This window comes from Emys orbicularis, chromosome 1 (assembly GCF_028017835.1).
Source record: "Emys orbicularis isolate rEmyOrb1 chromosome 1, rEmyOrb1.hap1, whole genome shotgun sequence".
NCBI lineage: Eukaryota > Metazoa > Chordata > Testudines > Emydidae > Emys > Emys orbicularis.
Window position 1 is genome coordinate 8,146,415 of NC_088683.1, and position 20,268 is coordinate 8,166,682.

A 20,268-nucleotide genomic window follows, 5' to 3' on the forward strand; every position below is an offset into this window, starting at 1 on the left:
AGAGGACAGAGGCCTTGAGTGATGGAGGGATATTTACTCCAAGGAAAGGGTCTCTTACCAGTTTGCTTCTGCAACCTCACATGGGTCATGCTACATGGAGAAACTGTGGGTACGTCTTCACTACCCGCCGTATCGGCAGTAGCAATCGATTTATCCGGGATCGCTATATCGCGTCTTAACGAGACGCGATATATCGATCCCCGAACGCGCTCACCGTCGATCCCGCGCCGTGTGGACCCCAGGTAATTCGATCCAAGATACTTTGACTTCAGTTATGCTATTCGCGTAGCTGAAGTTGCGTATCTTGGATCGATCCCCCCTCCCCCCCCAGTGTAGACCAGCCCTGTGAACATCAGGCCTAAGAACCTGTATTGTCCCTGAGTAGGGTAGTGGCGTGAAGAACCCAGATAGGTCAGTCAACTACAATCTCCCACATCCCTGCATGTGGCTGCCTGCAGAGACCCTTGTTTGCCCCTTTAGATACAGGACCAGACCAAGCTCGTACAAAACTGCTTTAATCAGTATAGTTGGGAAAAAAACAGGGTTCATTTCAAGTTACAGCAAAAAAACCACCTGTGTTATTTGTACAGGCCCAAGTTAGAGGTAGCCATATCCATGACAAGCAGGTAGCATTCTATCCTGGGAGGACGGCTCTTTTCAGGTCTGTTTCAAGACAGCGCCTTGGAGAGGGCACCACTTCCTTCAGTCTAAAGGAGGACTCTTCTGTTCCTCAAAAGCCTTTGCCAACAACAGATTTCCCTCTAGCCACAATCCCAGACGGAGCTGCACTTTGGTACACAAGGAAGCATTCTGGCATTAAGGCTTCTTCTTGGGTTAAGAAGGAGTGACCAGACTAGCAAAACACCCCCCTTTTCCACTGCTTAGCAATTCCCAATTCAATCCCATCTTTTAAAACAGCCGTTGACAGAAAAACAAACTCCGGTGGCAGGTTCTTTAGCTTCACGCAACAAAATGGATTTAGAGTAAAACCAGACCAGCCGAGTCCCTGAGAAACACTCAACATTTCTTAACAGAAGCTGCCCTGGGGGGGGGGGGAGGAGCCTTCTCCCAAGATGAGAACACAAGGTCCATGGAGTCAGGCCTCAGCAGCCAGCAGGGGAAGGAGCAAAGAAATACACAGCTAGCAGGATGAAGTAGACCATCACCAGCACTGTACCTGGGGGAGTGAGAACCGCCATGGTTAGGAGCTAGAGGGCTGGAATCACACACTCAGCAGTGAACAAGATTTGGGAAGGTGGGTTTTGCACTAGATGGAGCAGCTGCCAGTCTGCTCAGGACAGAATCTGGAAGTTCACACTGGGACAAGTGCTCCAGGTGGTGAAACTACACTGCATCTCAAAGTTAAGGGACAGTTTAAGCCCACATTTGGGAGCCAGGTAACAGCAGGTCATGACAAAACCCTCTTTGGAGCGGCTTCCTGTGGGGATTGAGTCATCTACCAGTTAGAAGAATCCACTTTGCTCCTGGATTCTACCACTCCTGGGACAACAGATTTAAGTTCCAGTTACTGGGCCAGTTAACTGCAGACACCCACCACCACATCATGAATGATCAGGTGGTCTGGAACTTCTAGTGGGGAGATTAACACGAATGAAAGGGCCTCTCTTGACTCTGCTCCCAGGGTGGGATTGCAGTTAAGACTTTTTAAGCTTAGAGCAATCGGATATGGAGTCCGAGACAGACATGGGACACAGTGATACACCTTCTACACCGCCAACCCCTGTCCCTGAATGAGATCGCTCACAAACATCTCCACGCTTCCTGAGCAGCTATGGGAGGAGTTGGATAGGATTAAAATTCTCATGGGAGGAGAAGACTGGCCCACATGGACGGTTACCTTGGAAGTAGTCACACTTGCCATCCATGAAGATGTAGTTCATGAGAACCACGCTGAACATGCTGGAGTAGACATGGAGGTCACTGAAGACCAGTATGAAACCTGTAGGCTGTGGAAAGGTAGAGAGCAGCTTTTAAACCCTTGGCATGTCCGCCACGGTTACGCCCTGCAGGGACAGTCGCAGTGAATTCAGAAAACTTGTTCTGCCCATTTAGACAGTCCCAATTCCTTACCCAGAGACTCTTGAAAGACTGTTTTCCACCCACGGCTATACACTCTACCTGCAGCGGTGTGGACAAACAAGCTATGCACATAGTACAAAAACCCTCACAGGAAGCTTAGTATTTTAAAGTCAATGATCAGGATAAAAACGTATTAACCTGCCACGTTCCCAATCCCTGTTGGGCAGGGGGAAAAGACTGGTTTTCATCACTCTTGCTAATACGTGTGAACCAGAATCTCACCTGTCCCATCTGCTCCCCTTTAAAAAGCTAATGAGCATGTTAGAGACAGTGAGGGAGTTAATTTGACTGTGCAGTCAGCCCACTGCTTGGGACACTGGGGACTAGCGACTGGCTCTCCAAAAATCAGAGATGCTGGTGGGGGGAACCCTGCCTTGCAACTGCCTACACCGTTCCTGCTCTAATGCTAGTGTAGCACAGTCGCACCATTTCTCCAGTACCTTTCGCCAACACTAGCACGATGTTCCTATCTGAGTGACAGTCTCAGGTGTGCAACCGTCCCGAACCCCTGCAACCAGGGGTACTGCCTCCTGCCCCAAAGCCCCAGTGGCCACAAGCGGAGTGGATAAAACAGTAGGAACCATGAAGTCTGGCTCCAGCTCCGTTACTTACGTAGAAGATTGTGAAGAGCACCAGGATGGGTATCTGCAGCATGCAGACCTGGACAGCAATACAGCTCCCAATCTCAATACTAGGGAGGAGGAGCAGAGACACCATAAATAAACCTGCCCTCGAGGCTTCTAACACAGCATTAGAGTTGTACCCCTCTCCAAGAGGAGGGGTTAGACCGCCTGCAGAGCCCCCCGGAACATGATCCAGTGCAGGCACCTTAGTCCAAGAGTGAGAGCACCCGGCATTTCACAGACTGGCTCTTCCAACACCAGAGCAGCAAAGATTTTTTGCTGAAGTGTGATCTTAAAGTAACTTCTCACAGAAGTGTTTAGAGCCCAGCGTGGAATAGGAGGATCCGTTTCATTATATTGCACTCTGCCTGCACGCTGTAGCGCCGGTCGCAAGTTTGAGGGGGCCCAGCTTTCAGGAAGGGGCAGCGCTGTGTACCCTTGAGCAGTGCGAGAGGGGCATGTTAGATTTCAATAGGAAAAAATGATTTTTTGGGATCAGTTTCCAACATGGGCTGCAGGCCAGGTAAATCCTGCCCCACGGACTCCACTATGACACCTTCCCACCAAGGGACCAGTATGAGATGCAGTGCACCAATACCCAGCAGCACCTTTCAGGCTGGCCCTGCTTCGTGCATCTCCAATTGCTGGGAGGGGGAGATCTGGGATACTTCACCCTGGAGTTTGTAATGGGCCGTTTTAGACATTTAAGGCTCTAGGAAGACTGGACCCGCTCTGCTTAAATAACCTGAGACAAGGAGCAGATGGCTCTTTCCCCTAGATACCCTCCTGAGAAGCCAAGGCTTTATTACAGCGAGCAGTGGAGAGCTACCGACACCTCCACATGGAAATCCACTGCTGGCTAACAGTGGAGAGTCGCTTGGTGCATCAGATTAAGTGGTGCCCATGGTCAACTCCGGACCGGGGCAGCTCCTGGGTGAACTAGAGCGCTAGGCACATGTCCCAGCCTCTCAGATCATTAAAGGGAGTTTCCTGCTAGGGAACACTGTGACGAGTTCAGCATCTATCCATTTGCTCTATTTGAAGCCACGGGCTAGGACTAGCCTCTGGCAACTCATGCCAGCTATTGCAGAAGCCCTGCCAGGTTCAGGGGACTCACTCACCTCAAGCTTAGGTTGTTCTGCAGGGCAAACTGGATTCCATTGACTAGCTCAGGGAGCTCGGGCACGATAGCTAGCACGGTCACCCCAATGAAATACTGCCAAGGAGAGCAAGAGTGAGTCAGCACAGAGCTAGTGAACGCCACAGCCACGCCAGGGCTGCTGGCTGCTCTCCGTGGAGCAGTGAGCTCCCGTTACCTGTAGCTATCCCTCACCCATCCCTTCCTACAGAGACCAATTTCACAGCCTTTCAGAACATTAGCTCCTTGGGGGAGTCGCTATCCTACAGTGGGCATAGATCCAAAGCAAGAGGCCCCCAGGGGAACAGGGCATGAAGTCGTGTCTCCGTGAGGTTCTACGGAGCATCCTCACATGGCAAGTGCACCCTTCAGAAATGCATCCAACCAGAGGGGAATACTACATGAACAATGGTGACAGGCTCGAGTTGTGCCCCTGGTTGAGAGCCATTGTCCTAAGCCTCTGACTGCCAGAAGCTGGGAGTAGACACCGGAGATGGATCACTTGACGATTACCTGTTGTGTTTCAGAGGGAATGAACATCTGGCATTGGCCACTGTCAGAAGACGGGATACTGGGCTAGATGGACCATTGGTCTGACCCAGTCTGGCCATTCTTATGATGAACTAGCCTTCCTGGTCCGACACAGAGCATTCAGTGCACTAGCCCCATTCAAACCCAGTCATGTGACTAAACGCGGTCAACTCTCCCGTGACGGAGCCAGAGGCTTCCCCTTCAGAAGTTCAGGTGTCAGCAACCCAGGATCGCCTGTCTGACAGGGAAGGGGCCAATGCAGGGAGTAGAGACTGAACCTCATGAAAGGGAGCTTGAAAACCACCACAGTCCAGCTCTCTGCAGAGAGAGAACTTGTTGGTTAAGGCCTGTATTAGGCCAGGCTCTTCCTGCTAGTCACTAAGCAGCCCCAAATCCAAACCTACCACATCAACACGGTTACATGGCCCATCGGCTGAGTGTCTAGCGAGTCCTTTAACTGGGGCCATTCCAAAGTAACGCCATTCATCGTGAGATCGGCATCGGGCCCTAGAGCCTGCTCTGGGGAGAGGTGGCTCTGGGTTTGAGGCTTATCCCCACGTATTCCAATCCAGGCTTTACGGGGCTACTTCTCCCTGCTGCTGTCGTTCCCTGCAGGGTGGCTGCAGCACCACAGGCCTGTGGACCTGGGCAGGCAGAAGGCTCCTTACCTGAGACACGGTGGAGTTGGTGAGGATGGGGCTGATGTGCTCTGTGGCTAGGTCAGCGCAGGCGGACATGCACAGGGTGGAGACCAGGAGAATGATCAGGGCCCTGCAGCGGGACCAGTGGACCACGGCGCTGTGATGGTGACCAGGCACTAAAGAAAGCAAGGAGGCATGTGAGCAGAGAGACCCCTAGGCACAGACCTGGGCTCAGCGATAGGAACAGGCCCCATCTACCCATCCCCACTCAACTGCTGCAGCCTCTTGACACGATCAGCTGTCCCTGGGTTGGTCCTTCCAGGGAAAGGGAGACATTACTGCCCAAGCTTTGCTCCCCACGGGTCTCCAGTCGGCCATCAAGGTCTGGGGGTTAAAGCCCCTGCATCCACCCACTGCGCTACTCAGGCACTTCCACAGCACTCCAGGGCAGGTTCCAGATCCCAGGTCCCACCCCCGCCTTGTGCGCAGAGCCAGCGGCAAGGCCAGGAATAGAACCCAGGAGTCCTGGCTCCCAGCCCCCTGCTCTGGACAGCGGAGCGCACAGAATTCCTCTTTCTGTATTGGGCCAGAGGAAAGGTCAGCCCAGCGCTCTGGGCCGGCCGCGGTGGGGACTTACTGTGGCAGTCGCTGATGTGAATGTCGTAGATGTGCGAGTGAGTCTTCAGGGTGAAGAAGAGGCCGATGAGGTAGGCGGCGGGAAGCACGAGGGACACCGTGTACACCAGGGGCCTGCAAACACACCAGAGCTGCAGGGAGCTGGATGGAGAACCCCCTGCTTCCCCCCTCCCAGCAGCTCCTGGGAATTCACCTCTGGCCCTTCCCCAAGGGGGGCAGGGTGGAGGGGTTTGCTGCCTTTGGCCAGGCTGGTTTCGTCACTCTACCATGACTGGGGGCGGGGGTCATAGAATATCAGGGTTGGAAGGGACCTCAGGAGGTATCTAGTCCAACCCCCTGCTCAAAGCAGGGCCAATCCCCAACTAAGACGGGCGTTACTGTCCGTGTCCCCCTCCCCAGGCTCAAGGTGCTCAATCCTCAGGTCTCTGGCAAAGCCAGCTGGCTGCTAGATGGCTGACATCAGGTGGAAAAACCAGAGGCCCTTCCCCGCCCACTTCTCTCCACTAACCCTTGGTGTGCCAGGCCTTGCTTTTGCAGCCACCCAAGGGGATGCAGCAGATGGGGATGTACCTCATCTCACACAAGCGGCCCCCGGGGGGGGGCTAAGAACACCCTCCCTAGCCAGGAGCCCTGCACTCTGAAGCAACTTGCTGGAGAAACCCAGGGTCAGAGTGGCAAGTGCTTTACACAAAGGAGTTGGCAGAGCAAGCAGCGGCCAACAGCTGAGCTGGGCCATGGGGAAGGAGACCTAGGAAGGATTAAACCTTCCTCACCCACAACGCCCTGTAAAGAGCCCCCCTCCCAAGTACTATCCGATGGGACTCGGAGACTTGGCCGTTACATTAACATCTCCATGCTGCACCGGGTCATCCTGCTCTAGCATCAACGGCGCTGCAGAGATAATCGGGCCCTGTTGTGTCTATGGCTGATGGGACTTCGGGCTGGGGGTTCAGCTAAGAAGAGAGCAGCACATGTTCCCCAGACACTGGAGACAGTCACCCCCCCCCCCCAGGAGACCGGTATTAGGCTACAGATGATGAGACAGACCACATGGGTAAGCCAGTGGCAGAGCCCAGGATCAGCCCCTGCTCCCATAGGGGAAGCGGGCTTGGACCTCCAGGCAAAGCACCGAGAGAAGCATGAAAGCAATGCAGCTTGGAAGATGCTTGGGCATCCCATTAGGAATCTTCACAGCTCTCGTGTGCTCCTTTAGTGGGGCCAGGGCTGATCCACTATGTCCAAGCAACAGGACAGACAGTGAGGCACTTACTGGACGTGTTTGTAGTACAGGGTGCCATTGTTCTCCATCTGAAAAACAAGAACCACAGGACGGTTTGGTTGGTTCCAGCAACACACGGATCTAGTCTCACGTGCTCAGCTTAGGACGGTTTACGAATGGAGAGATGATACACCGAAGCCATGATCTCCACGCTCACCCCCGTCTCCCTCCCCACAGATGCTAGGGAACAGCAATTCGTTCGTCAGACTGGAGCAGAGCCCCACGCAGTGACCAGGAGAAATGAAGGTTACTTACCTGTAAACTGGTTTCAGAGTAGCAGCCGTGTTAGTCTGTATCCACAAAAAGAACAGGAGTACTTGTGGCACCTTAGAGGCTAACATTTATTTGAGCACAAGTTTCGTGGGCTACAGCTCACTTCTTCAGATGCACAGAATGGAACATATAGGAAGAAGATTACACACACACACACACACACACACACACACACACACACACTGAAAAGGTGGAAGTTGCCCTACCAACTCTAAGAGGCTAATTAAGATGAGCTATTATCAGCAGGAGAAACTTTTGTAGTGATAATCAAGATGGCCCATTCCAGACAGTTGACAAGAAGGTGTGAGGATACTGAACATGGGGAAATAGATTCGAATGACTGATGGGAAAGACAGAGGTACTGCTGAAACGACCCTGGAGACGGGAACAGAGTCCTAGCTGAACAAAGACTGAAGCAGTGCCTTGCCAAACCCTGCATCCACTAGCAGCCAAATCCAGAGCCTAGTGCTGGCTGGAAGCGTGCACTGAAATCCAGATTGCAGATCTCAGCAACTGGTGCCCGCCTCAGCTGAGTGAAGGAAGCAGCCACAGCTCTAGTGGAATCTGGTCCAATTGAAGCAGGGATGGGAACTTTTTCTAGTGTGTAATACTCAGCAGTACCCTGGGAGGAAAGCGTATGCCCTCTGTTCTTAGCATATGAAAAACTGAAACAGTCTCGAGGTTTTATGAAGACTTAGCAACAGTGGCGTCTGATGAAGTGGGCATTCACCCACGAAAGCTTATGCTCCAATACTTCTGTTAGTCTTAAAGGTGCCACAGGACCCTCTGTTGCTTTTTACAGATTCAGACTAACACGGCGACCCCTCTGATATATGAAGACTTAGTTCTGTCTGAATAACAGGTGAGAGCCCTTTTAGCATCCAATGTATGGAGGACAGATTCTCCTTAGAATGTGGCTTGGTTGTAGGGAGTGAAAGTGAAATACAACTGACTGATTTAATCGGAGGGGGAAGAAATCTGATGTCATCTTTGATAAGACCAGGTCTAAGGATCAGGTCTAAAGATTACCGTGTCCTTGTGAAAGGTGGATCAGCCATGAGTGCATTCAGTTCACTCATTCTGGTGAACTTAATGGGAATAATGAAGGCCTTGAGATAGTTAAAATGATGAAACAAACACTCCGCCAATGGTTTGATCAGAGAATTTATCAACCTGGTCACAACCAAACTGAAGTCTCAAGAGGGCAGGGTCTCGAACAGGAGAATAGACATTTGATAAAACTCTCAAACTTTTAAACCAAAACATGAACAAAGCAGCCATCTACAGTCAACTAAGTAAGATACATGGAGATGGCTGCAAAATGGACCTTTAAATTATGAGTTATGCAACCCTTGATTTTTTTTCCTTTTCAAAATACATTAAGCATTCCAGAACACACGAAATAAAAACAGATCTAGGAGAATCAGACTTCCTCTGCATCCATGCCTGAAATCTGGACCACTTTAGATGGTAGCAATTTCTGGTGGACCATTAAGAGTTAACTAGTATGTCCTGCACAGATGAAGAACACAAGTACAGACTGCAGGTCCAGGTGAAAAAAAATCCTGCTCCCCAATTGGGACAGGAGGGAGGCAGAGGGAGGTGCATAAAGACTGCCAGATAGCTGAAGGAGATTGGTAAACCACTGCCGAGGAGGCCAAACCAGTGCAATGAGTATCATCCTGGCCCTGTCCTGACATGTCTTCTGCACCAAGGGAAGTCGAGGAAAGGCATACATCAGACACCTCCTCCAGTGCAGCAGGAAGACATCTGAGAGAGAGATGTCCCCATGACGACACTGTTGAACCTTACTGCGAACAGGTCCACAACACCTAGAAGATAAGGTCTGAACCAGCTGATCCTTCAGGGGCCACTCATGCATCTAGGAGCAGTCTCTGCTGAGGCAATCTGCATTTGTTCTCCCCAGCCAGATATAGGGCTACAGGACAAATGTTGAGGCAGAAACCCCTCTGCGCACAAGGGGGTGGAATGAGCACCCCCTGCTTGTTGAGATGTTGCATTGGCGGTGTAACGCTCATTACTGCCTGCACAGCCTTCCCTTGCAGATGAAGAACACGCCGAGCCAGATGAACTGCTCTTAGTTCCAGTACGCTGATGTGCAACGTTCTTTCAAGACGACCAGGACCCCCAAATTGTTAAGTGACTCAAGTGCCCCACCCCTGACCATTGATGCAGCTGGAGTCAACGTCTGGGATGGACCCATAGAACTGAACTGCACACCCTTGAGCGGGTTTGTCCTGGTTGGCCACCAGTCTAGCAAGACCACGACATTCCAAGACATGGTGATCAACTGAAGACAGTTCCGACTTGAACTGTAGGCCTGGGACATCCAGTGCTGAATAGGTCTCAGACAGTCAAATGGAGTCCTGTAGGTAGTGGCTGCCATAAACCCCCCATGAGACCCAGGAAGAACTTTATCAAAGATTCAAAGTTGCCCTACACCAGGGGTAGGCAACCTATGGCACGTGTGCCGAAGGCGGCACGTGAGCCGATTTTCAGTGGCACTCACACTGCCTGGGTCCTGGCCACCGGTCCGGGGGGCTCTGCATTTTAAATGAAGCTTCTTAAACATTTTAAAAACCTTATTTACTTTACAAACAACAATAGTTTAATTATATATTATAGACTGATAGAAAGAGACCTTCTAAAAACATTAACATGTATTACTGGCGCGTGAAACCTTAAATCAGAGTGAATAAATGAAGATCGGCACACCACTTCTGAAAGGTTGCCGACCCCTGCCCTACAGAGGATAGACATTTCTCAGAATGAGACAATCTGTCCTCAGAAAAGCTCTCCCTTCCGAGTCCAGTATGGCACCTGTAAAAGAAATCCTGTGTGTAAGACAGAGGGTAGTCTTTGGGAGGTTGAGGAAAAATTCTAGGTCTAAAGGGGGGGGAAAAAAGCAGACCACTTGTGGTGATTATGGGGCTCAATGGGCCCTCACGCACAGCAGCCATCAGTAGCCAACTCTCTAGGTAAAGGTAAACAAAAATACCGATTCCTCAGATGTGCTACCACCACAGACAGGCATTTTGCCAATACCCTGGGTGCTGTGGAAAGGCCAGATGAGAGCACCCTGTACTGGAACTGGTGCCTGGACATCACAAATGGAACACTTCCAATGGTTTTGTCAAATCATGATTGGAAATATGCATCTTTTAGACAGAATCACAAGCCAATCCTGGACCAACAGGGAACGGATTATGGAGGCCAGAGTCAGCATATGGAACCAAAAGCTTCCAGATGCTCTTAAAATTGGGAATTGGCCAAAATCTCCAATTCTTTCTTTTGCACCAGAAAGATAACCTGGAGTAAAAACCTTGACCCCCTCTAGTAAGTGAGAGCCTCCTTGACAGCTCCTACCAGAAGCAACTCCTCCACGCCTGCGAGAAGGATTGCCTTGTGAAAGGGGTCCCTGCAGAGGGATGGGTAGGGGGAGTTGGGAGGAGGCAGTCTTTCCGGTTGTATGGCATAGCCCTTTTCCATGATCTCCAAGACCTGTTGGTCTGATGTAGCCTGCTTCCATGTGTTGATGAAGTGGGCTAGCCTGCCTCCAAAGGAAAGGGTAGAAGAGTGCTGGTTGGTTGGTTCTTGACTCTCAAAGATCTCACCAAAACAGAGGGTGGACTTGTCTGGGATGAGAACGCGGGCAGTTTAGATTTGGAACCTTGTTTGAAAGGCCTCTTTCCAGAATGGCTCTGTGAGGCTGCACATTGTTGACATGTGACTGGATGACTGAAGGTTGGGGTAATGCTGCCTCTGGTATCGGCAAGAGGACTGGAGGGCCTCCTTCGAGTAGATGGCATCGACCCCAAAGATCGAGCTGTTGATCTCATCTCCTTTAGTTTTTCCAATGGTCTTTTCACTGAAGAGACCCTCCACTCCAGAAGGAAGCTCTCCCAGCGGACTTTGAGCGTCCATAGGTAGGAGGGGAGGATCAAAGCCATGCATGCTCTTGATGATCACAGCTGACGCCAATGCTCTGACATCAGAGTCCAAAGCATTGAAGGAAGCCCTGAGGGAGTGTCTAGCTACATTCTGACCCTCCAATAAGATGGCGTCTACCGGCTGTGTCCTGCCATCAGGCAAGGCCTGGAGAAAAGCAACACTTCCCCCCCCATAGATGGAATTGGTAATGGGCCAGAACTGTCAGGTAATGTGCCACCCTAACACTGAGGGATGAGGAGAAGAACCACCTTTCTCCCCCTTCCCCCACTGTAGCTGTCCAGACCTCCTGTTGCTGGCAGCAGCCACCACCAATGAATTCAGCACAAAAAGCAGGTATGGAAGTAAGATTCCCTTCAGAAATATAGTTCATTTGCTTTCTTAGAGATGGGCTGTCAGTGGGCCACGCAGAGGTGGCCAGCCCTCATAACTCATCCAGGATGGGCAGCAATATCCTACTCTTGGCAGTGGCACGCAGGATGTAAGATACGGAGAAGTCTCTTCCTCCAGTACTGCAGGGAGATTCGAGTGGACACCCTGGGATGCTTTAAGTCATAGAAATGCATAGCATCCCCAGAAGGCGAAAAGGCTGATGCCACCCCCACATAGGTCACAGCCTCACGATTAGGTCCTAAAAGCTCCTGTCCAAAGAGAGCAGCTCTCTCTTCATCCCCCTCAGACGGAGTCCCAGCTCTCACTGTAGTGTCAATGGAACTGGGGGAGCAGGATCTGAGGATCCTGGGCTTTCAGATTCTTTGCAGATGAAGTGTCCCCTCTCCATCCACGTGGAGGATAAATTGGAGAGGACCTGAGGTGGTCCCCCACTAAGGCCCCAGGACTGCCAAGTCTCCCCTACTATTGGGTGTCAGGAACATGCCAATAGGGGCTGGACCAAAAGGGTGGTCAGAACCTCGCTGCAGGTCAGTTCTTTCTCTATCCTCCTCCTGGAGAGGGTCCAGGTCAGGGCCCGAGAAAGCGTACCAGCGATAGTAACCGATGCAGAGGGAGGAATGGGGATCCTGCTTTTTGCTGAGGCCCTGTTGGAAGCCTGAGAGGCGGGATGAGAAAGGTCCAGGGAAGAGCCAGCGGGCTCCAGTCTTCTTCCTAGGAAGTGATGGACAATCTTGGAACCAAGGATACATGCCTCCTTTCAGGAGCCATGTGCCTTGCACCGGATCCAAGGCATGCACCAGAGCCGATAGGGACAGAACTGTGCGGAACCGACAGACTGGATCAGGAAACGACCGCAGAGCCAAAGGTTTGGCCACCGTCCGATCCGATGGCCCATGTGAGCTCCTCTCTTCAGTTACTGAAGCTGGAGGTGGAACAAGTCTCTGCTTCGGAACTGTTGTGGCCCTATCAAAAAATCAGATGGAATCTGCTAGCAGTTCTGGTTCCCATGTATCAGAGTTCATGCTGGCTGTCTTGCTCCTATGTGGCTTTTTCCTCCGTCTCAGATGCTGCGGCACTGAAGACGCTGATGGCCCTAATTCAAAGGCACTGCTTACATCCATCTTCCAGGCTACTGGGACAGACCCCGGTCCTGCAGCTGCAAGGTTAGAGTCAGATTGCTGAGAGGCATGGGGTACAGCACCATCGAGCGCAACTGAACTGGTCCTTGACCTTTCTTCCGGAACCGGAACAGTAGGATCCAACCACCCAGCCCTCAGTTCGGCCACACGACGCCTTGGGGCTTGACGGAGGGCTACTGGAACGGAGTCCGGCCCAGACAGGGGCTGTGGCTTCTTGGAACCCTTCAGTCGGCTGGAAGCGGGAGGCGGCCACCAGGACAAAGGCTGAACATTTAGACTGTGGAGCTGAAGTCTGAACGGATGCAGAGGGTAGTGTCGAGGACTTCCTGAAGCAGAAGGAGTTGCAGATGAATATGAGGAACTATTGTGGTCCTCAGACCCTCTTTCTGGAGATTGGGCACAAGATGGCAATAGCATGGGATCAGAGACTCAAGCTGGATTGAGTTTGCAGTTATCAAAAGGATTATTCTCCCCTAAATTAGCTGGGCAGGCTGGAGACACTGATCTGGAATCTCACAGAGCCTTTAGAGTCTTACAGAACACTTTTAGCTCCCCAAGAGGAAGCAAGGAGTCTGGGTGCATGCAGTGGAGAGAAAAGTGATCAGATTAATAAGAGACCTCCCCATTCCATGTGATCTCAGTATATTCTTTCCTCAGCAGCCTCAGGATACAAGCGAGGAATTAGGAATGCCAACTACCAGAAGCTAAGAACTGGACCAACCTGCTCTGTAACTCTGGCTGGCACACCAGAGTGTTTTGAGTCCTGAAGGCGCACACAGAAAACCCTCCACGCGCAGCTCAGTCCTCAGTGGTTAGTTACCGCCAAGCACAGGAAAGTCGGTCAGGAGTGACCACCAATGCACCACAAGGAGTTGGCCTGTAAAGATGCAGACCTCCGAGATGCCTCCACCCTAGAGGTGGCTGCATTTTGGTGTACAGGACCAGTAGTTTTGTACAGCATTTGTGCTGCCCAGAAAAGCAAGGCCCTCCTCCTCTTCTTGAGCAGCTGCCTGCGGATCATGAGTGCAGGTTTGGCTAGTTACTTGAATTCAGAACATACTGTACACCAGGCATCACAGAATGTCATGGTCTAGCAAGGGACACCCCACCCCCAACTGGGTCCTTCCTGTTCCCAACCCAACCTGGAAGTCTCTGTAATGCATGAAGACCACCCATGTTGCAGCAGCCACCAATCTCACCTGGAGGAGTCACTGATTTGCAGAGAAGTCTGGCCCTTGTCGGCTACCCCCTGCCCCCATCAAGGAGACAGGCACCGCTAAGCAGTCATGGGCACTGCAAGCGTGAAGAGGCCAGGGATCAGGGATACAGATCCCCTGTATGGCTGGGCAGTGGTATCTACAGGTCACCAGGCCCATGAGATGTGGCCTGTACAAGAGCGAATATATTTAGGTGTCCAGGGTTCCACCTACCAGGTCAAAGTGGCAGTTCTGGCAGAGGTAGTGTCCTGCTGGACTCTGGGTAATGTTCTGGCATTCGCCACAGACCAGTCTCCCATAGACTTTGGAGAACAGAGTTGGAGCAAACACGCCTGTCAGGGGAGAGAAAGGTGGGTTGGAATGGATCCGGGGGGTTTCACACCACACCGTCGGCTAACACGGGCCACGAGACCCAGGGCAAGAGGGAAAGGGTGCAAGAGACACCACACTTCCACTGGGAAGCTGATCAAGACTTTGGCCACATCCGGCTGCAGAGACTGAATGAACTGCAGAGCACAGAGTCCCACTTCGCTGCGGGCCAAATAAGTGCTGCTTCTCCTCTCCAGCAGCTGGCTAAGAGGAATTCCCGCCTCTCCCCCCTCCATCTGGCCACCATGCCTGGAGACGGGCCATTAGGGAATAACAGTCCCTTTAATAGGTTGTTCCCAACCCACCAGAGAGCCCAAGAACACACATCCTCTGTCCAAGGAACAGTACACGCTTCCCCGCCAGTGTGCTCTGACCGTTCCCCGAGGGCCCCACTCCCTACACAAGAGTAGAGTTTGTGTCTATTCAATCCCTGCCTTTTTGATAAAAAGCAACACATCCTGACTGCATGGCCACTCTGAAGTGGACACCTGCCCGCTCCCAGGACCTAGGCAGAGCCAAACCCATTTTATGCCAGCCAGCTAGATGGAAGTAACCCCCCAGGAGTCAAGGTGTCCAGTACCCAGGGGAAGTAAGAGGGGCGATACGTCCTGCTCAGGGCACCCCACCTCTAGCTCGAGGAGCTGCATTATGCACAGGAGGGTGTCCCACCCAGCTCCCCGGAACTGTGGGCACCTCCCTGCAATGATGGACCGCAGCATTTTGTGAGCGGTGTGCAACTCCAGACACTGTCCCAAATTTGCAATGGGCGCTGCCAATTGAAGGGATGGTGCAGAGATGGAACGCCACAAAACCAGCCTGAAACTAGGTCATAACCCCCAGGGGATGTGCACAGGGTACATTTCTCCCTTAAGGCTGAAGCCCTGCAGCAGAGCCAGGCTTCACTGGAGAGGCCTTGAGATCGGAAGATGGGGACAGCCTGTAAGAGGCAGGCATGGTCAGTGCGTGCGGCCAACACGTTCAGGTTAGGAGACGGTGCATTTCTGTCTCATTCCTGTACCCAGGGCTTCAGCGCATGGCCAGTTTCTTGCTTACCTCCCACGGAGAGGAAGAGCAGGGCAGAGCTGACGCCTGCCGATCTGCTGTTAAACCTCTGCTCCTGGTGGCGGATGCCTCCAATCACCATGCACAAGCCCTTGAAAGGAACAGGGGACACTCAGTTATCACGCCTGAGCCTTGGGCCGCCTCAGCTGAGGTGCATTTCAAACGGCAGAGGTGGGCAAACTACGGCCCGCGGGCCACAGCCGGCCTGCGGGACCGTCCTGCCCGGCTCTTGAGCTCCCGGCCGGGGAGGCTAGCCCCCGGCACCTCCCCTGCTGTCCTCCCTCCCCTGCAGCCATGCTGCCGCACGGGCTGCGCTCTGGGCGGCGGAGCGGTGCACTCCTGCTGAGCAGAGCGGCAGCGTGTCTTGCTCCGGGCGGTGCGGCTGCCAGACATGCTGCTCTGAGCAGCATGGTAAGTGGGCCGGGCCGGGGGGTTGGATAAGGGGCGGAGGGTCCCAAGGGGGCGGTCAGAGGACAGGGAGCAGTTGAATAGGGCAGAGGTTTGGGGGGGGGGCGGTCAGGGGACTGGGGGGGTTGGATAAGTGTGGGAGTCCCGGAGGCCGGGGGTGGGGCCTGTCAGGGGGCAGGGCAGTCAGGGGACTGGGAGCAGGGGGTCCCGGGAGGGGGCAGTTAGGGGACAAGGAACGGGGGGGGCAGTGGATGGGCTGGAGGTTCTGAGGGGGGCAGTGAGGGGGAAGTGGGAGGGGGCAGATAGGAGGCGGGGGCCAGGCTGTTTGGGGAGGCACAGCCTTCCCTACCTGGCTCTTCATACAGTTTTGCAACCCCAATGTGGCCCTCTGGCCAAAAAGTTTGCCTGTTCTAAGAGGAAAACGGTCGGTCGGCCGGGGGGGGGGGGGGGGGGGGCGCGAGTCTGAATGGAGCACTTTAGAACCAAGAGGCAGAACTACCAGAAGCTGCCCGCTCCGACAGCTGAGCCCGGAGCACAGCCCCAGGCCACGAGCCTCCAGCCAGACTCACCGGCACGAGGAGGACACAGCCCAGCAGGGTCCCCGTCAAGGCCGACTTCACAATCTCCTCGTAACACTTGTTCCCTTCCCGGGAGCCCTTGGTCAGCGCCGTGATGTAGAAGGTCAGCTCTATGATGGAGCCAAAGGAGGCATTCACCACAGCCCCCACCGCAAAGTTACTCTGAGCTGAAATACTAGTCACACGAAGGCAGGGGGTTAGTTAGCAGGAGGCTTGAGACAGATCCTGGGTGGAGACAGTCTGATGGATCATTCAACGTGAGCAGGAGAATTCCGGCTACTGGTGCAACCTTCTATATTGGAGCCACCTGGCTCCCAGCCCTCACAAAGGGACTTTTTAGGGCACGTTTGATTGTTTTAGGGAGGGTGCCGCCGTCCTCTACAAATCTGTTCACCAGCAGGGCTGCCGTTACGCCCCTTTGGGCTGCACGCTCAAGCTAAACAGGGCAGCACTGAAGTGGACACCCAAGGATCAGCCAAAAGCTGCTGGAAGTGGGGTCACGTCAGTGGCTCTGCCGGTGGGCTACTGGCTGGGCCGCCGCACACGTGGCTGGACAGCTTAGCGTCATCTCGGCAAGCTTTCCTGTCGCGGATACTGCATGCAGCCGCCCTTTCTAGAACAGCCCGCGGGGTTAGTGTAGGAGCAGGGGCAGATTAGGGTATTATGGGGCCCTGGGCCAGAGCAAGTGGGAGCCCCTCCCCACCCATTCTGCCTGCAGTCCCTCCCGCTCTGCCTGGCGCTCCAGCCGGGGCTTGCCCCACTCCGCCTGGAGTGCTGGGCAGGGGGCTGGAGCAGGACAAGCCCCTGCACCCCAACTGGAGCAGGTCTGGGCCCATTTTTCCAGGGCCCCCAGGCATGGGCCTTGTTGGCCCAGTGGCTAATCCACCACTGCGTAGGAGGGCTGCATATTCCACCCCAGAGACAGCAGGGGCGGGGCCTGGATACAGAGCGATGAGCCAGCTACGCACAGTGACATTCCACCGGGAGTCCTGCTTTCACAGCCTGCTTTGCCACAAGAAGCCCACGGCCTATCGCAGGGATGATCTGCCCAAGTAGCAGCCAGGACCCCTCCCAGCAAGGAGGGTGTGAGATGGGGGGGCGGAGGGGGAAGAGAAGACAAGGAGAGTCACGTTGTGCCCTGTTACGCCGTTCGCCAGCGAGATGTCACAATGCAGCTTCGGAACGGGGGGAGGGGAAAATTACACAAGGGATTGTTTTGAACCCCAGCCCCCTGCCGGATGTGGGAGAAGGCGCGGCCTCACCTGGCGATGGCCATGCCGATGTAGTACGAAAGGGGCATGATGGAGAGCAGCGAGAGGGTGAACTTCACAGGAGAGCTGGTAAAACGGTTGTGGCTGTCGACGTAGCCCAGAACCAGAGTCACGATCACGAGCGGCAGCAGGTCTGCGCGGCGGCCGGTCAAGGGGCACTTCCCGGCAATGTTGGGGCACCCATCACGAGGACCAGAGCGCCTCGCCCGGGGGATGTGTTTTGCCTCCACACCCCAGGAGGGAGGTTAAATAACCTGAGCAGGAGAGTCCATGTAGATGGACTGAACCCAGATCTCCCAACACCCAGGCTTGGTCCTTAGCCACGAAGCCAACGCTCACGTTTTTCCTACTACCTGGCCATGCCTCATTGTCAGAGAGCGCAAGCGTCTGCTGAGCACATGTACGCCGCTCGCACCTCTGCCAGCCTCCATCCAAGGCAGGGTCCTTCTCCCCTAACCCCGTACTAGCCATGCCGGCTGCTCAGAGCTTGCTGAAGGATTGCCTTGAGCTCATCAGGGATGTGTGGAGAACACCTGGGAGCAGAGAGGCTGCACGCACGCCTCTGCAGGAGGTTCCTGTACATTCTCAGGGTCTCCATATCCCTTCTCCGCCCCAGGGGAGCCCTGGGCCGCCCAACACGCATTACCCAGCATCACCGGCGTTTCCCCCAATGCTGGCACTGGAACCAGGCAGCCGTCTGAAGGATACTGACGGCAAAGACGTTGATCCCATCCACGGCATATTTGTAGTAATAGGCATTAACGGCCCGGTAGCAGCACAGGACCACTTCGGCCTCCAGCGGCACTTCTGTCTGCGGGGTCAGAGAGCCCAGGCGTTAGGGTGGTTTCTAATCCGCAGCCAACCTCGCTATTCTCAGCAGTGCTGGGAGAGACGTCTCCAGCTGAGGCTGCCTAAAGCTTCCCATTTCATGGCGTCCCCCAAGGAGGGGAGGATTGTTCGGACAAGGGGAAATGCCAAAGGATTCGCGGGGCTCAGAGGCTCTCCCCTGCCCTCCTTTGTGGGATGGAGGCACCTTTAGCGAGGGTCTTATCAGAGCCGCTCTACTGCGCCAGCCAGAGCAGGTTGGTCTGGAGCCCTGTGCTAGGCACGTGGACTGGCTCAGCCCTGCGCTCACCTGCACCGGCGTTGGGAAGGGGACACTGCGGGTGGCTTGAAGCCGACCATCCTCCAGATCGCCCTGCTGGCTGCTTCCCCACCAGGCCAGCCTAGCTCTGCACGAGAAGAAGCCAACCCACCCAGCCCTTCCGCAGCTGCTCTGCCCGCTCCTATGTCCAGGAGGTTGGGAAGCGGGGCACTGAGCTAAGATGAACGCTCCTCCCATGCAGATGGTGCTGTGGGCAGACTGCTCTCCTCACCCAAGTCTTCCCAGTCCAAACCCGCCCGGTACAGGGATGGGAAATGTTAGCAAGTAGCGGGCCACTCTCTCTAGATGCCAGGCACCCCCCTCCCCAAGGGGCAGGCAGGAAACCTGTTACAGTCACTGCGGAACCAACCTTCCTCATCCGCTGGATGTGCACGTGCTCCGGGGCCAGGAGCAGGACTTTGGTGACGGTCCGAGCGTTCATCTTGGCAACGGGGATGATGAACACGAAGAGCCAGGCGATGAAGCAGACCAGGCCGTGGGCAAGAGCGAGGACCGGGTAGCCCAGCAAGAGCCAGATGTAAGTGTTGACACGCCGCTGGTGGGAAGAGCGAAGGAAGGGCTGCGTGAGCGGCCAAGGGGAGTGCCAAGCCAAGGGAAGACGCTTCCAATCAGGAGCCGTTGGGGCTCCCCAGCAGTTACTCAGATCTGCTGGGGCATCAGCACAGACCTTTACGCCCACGGTTCGGTTATAGGGACCGTACAACTGGAGACCACCTACTGGCATCCTGTTCCTCCATCTCCTGGCCCGGGTAGTATCGGGGCCAGGGATTCAGAAGCCAGAGACGTTTCCCTGCTGGTTCTTTCCCATTCCGAGAGGGTATTCGGAGTGCCGTAGGACTGCACGGATACGGACCCAGCAGCGTGAGCCAAGCCCACAGCTGATCCAGAGTAGGAAGGGTCATGCCTAACTCCCATCCGGTTGTGGGGGCATTTAGAAGAGGAAGGGGACCCCAGCTCCTTCTGGCCTCTCTGCTGAGGGAGTCAGAAGCAGGCACCTCCTGGGCCCATAGCTGGGGAGAGGCCTTACAACTTTAAGTCACAGCGGAGTTGGTTTGTGCCAGACTGTAGCAGCCCATCCTGAGCTGTCCACGCCAACAGCACAGGGAGCAGCTAGGGATGGAGCATCTCCGACTCCTCCCTCCGCCCCGTGCGACACAGGCGCGGGGTACATGGGGAAGGGGCCTTACCCAGTGTGTGGCGTCCGCACGGCTGCCGGGCTCCTGCTGAGTGCCGGGCGCCATCTCATGGCGGCTGAGCAGAGGGGTGCTCTCCTTCGCCTCGTTCACCTCCGAGATGACTTCACATTTGTTGAACTTGATGCTGCACTTTCGAGAGTACGTCCTGGTCTAGGGGACAGGAGAGCAGGTCTTCAGAGAGGGGCAGAGATTTGGGGCTGGGGGAGAGTATGGGAGGGGACATCGAAGGAACCTCCCCTGAGAGGCTGAGATGACTCAGCCGTGAGCAGAGCAGCTTTCA

The 20,268-nt window shown here is 54.4% G+C and overlaps 1 protein-coding gene across 1 annotated transcript in view; it reads right to left on the reverse strand.

The window, feature by feature from the left end:
- Positions 1-1,103: 1,103 nt before the first annotated feature.
- The window catches only part of LOC135895710 (uncharacterized), a 41,045-nt gene continuing 21,880 nt past the window's right edge, over positions 1,104-20,268 (reverse strand). Inside the window, exons 7-20 of the mRNA XM_065423856.1 lie at positions 19,980-20,138; positions 19,142-19,327; positions 18,336-18,438; positions 17,619-17,760; positions 16,348-16,531; positions 15,362-15,461; positions 14,153-14,271; positions 6,940-6,977; positions 5,671-5,783; positions 5,061-5,209; positions 3,845-3,939; positions 2,713-2,791; positions 1,859-1,967; positions 1,104-1,177 (exon numbers count right to left, since the gene is read on the reverse strand). Of these exons, the coding sequence (XP_065279928.1) occupies positions 1,104-1,177; positions 1,859-1,967; positions 2,713-2,791; positions 3,845-3,939; positions 5,061-5,209; positions 5,671-5,783; positions 6,940-6,977; positions 14,153-14,271; positions 15,362-15,461; positions 16,348-16,531; positions 17,619-17,760; positions 18,336-18,438; positions 19,142-19,327; positions 19,980-20,138 (1,650 nt within the window). The remainder of the gene's footprint in view (positions 1,178-1,858; positions 1,968-2,712; positions 2,792-3,844; positions 3,940-5,060; positions 5,210-5,670; positions 5,784-6,939; positions 6,978-14,152; positions 14,272-15,361; positions 15,462-16,347; positions 16,532-17,618; positions 17,761-18,335; positions 18,439-19,141; positions 19,328-19,979; positions 20,139-20,268) is intronic.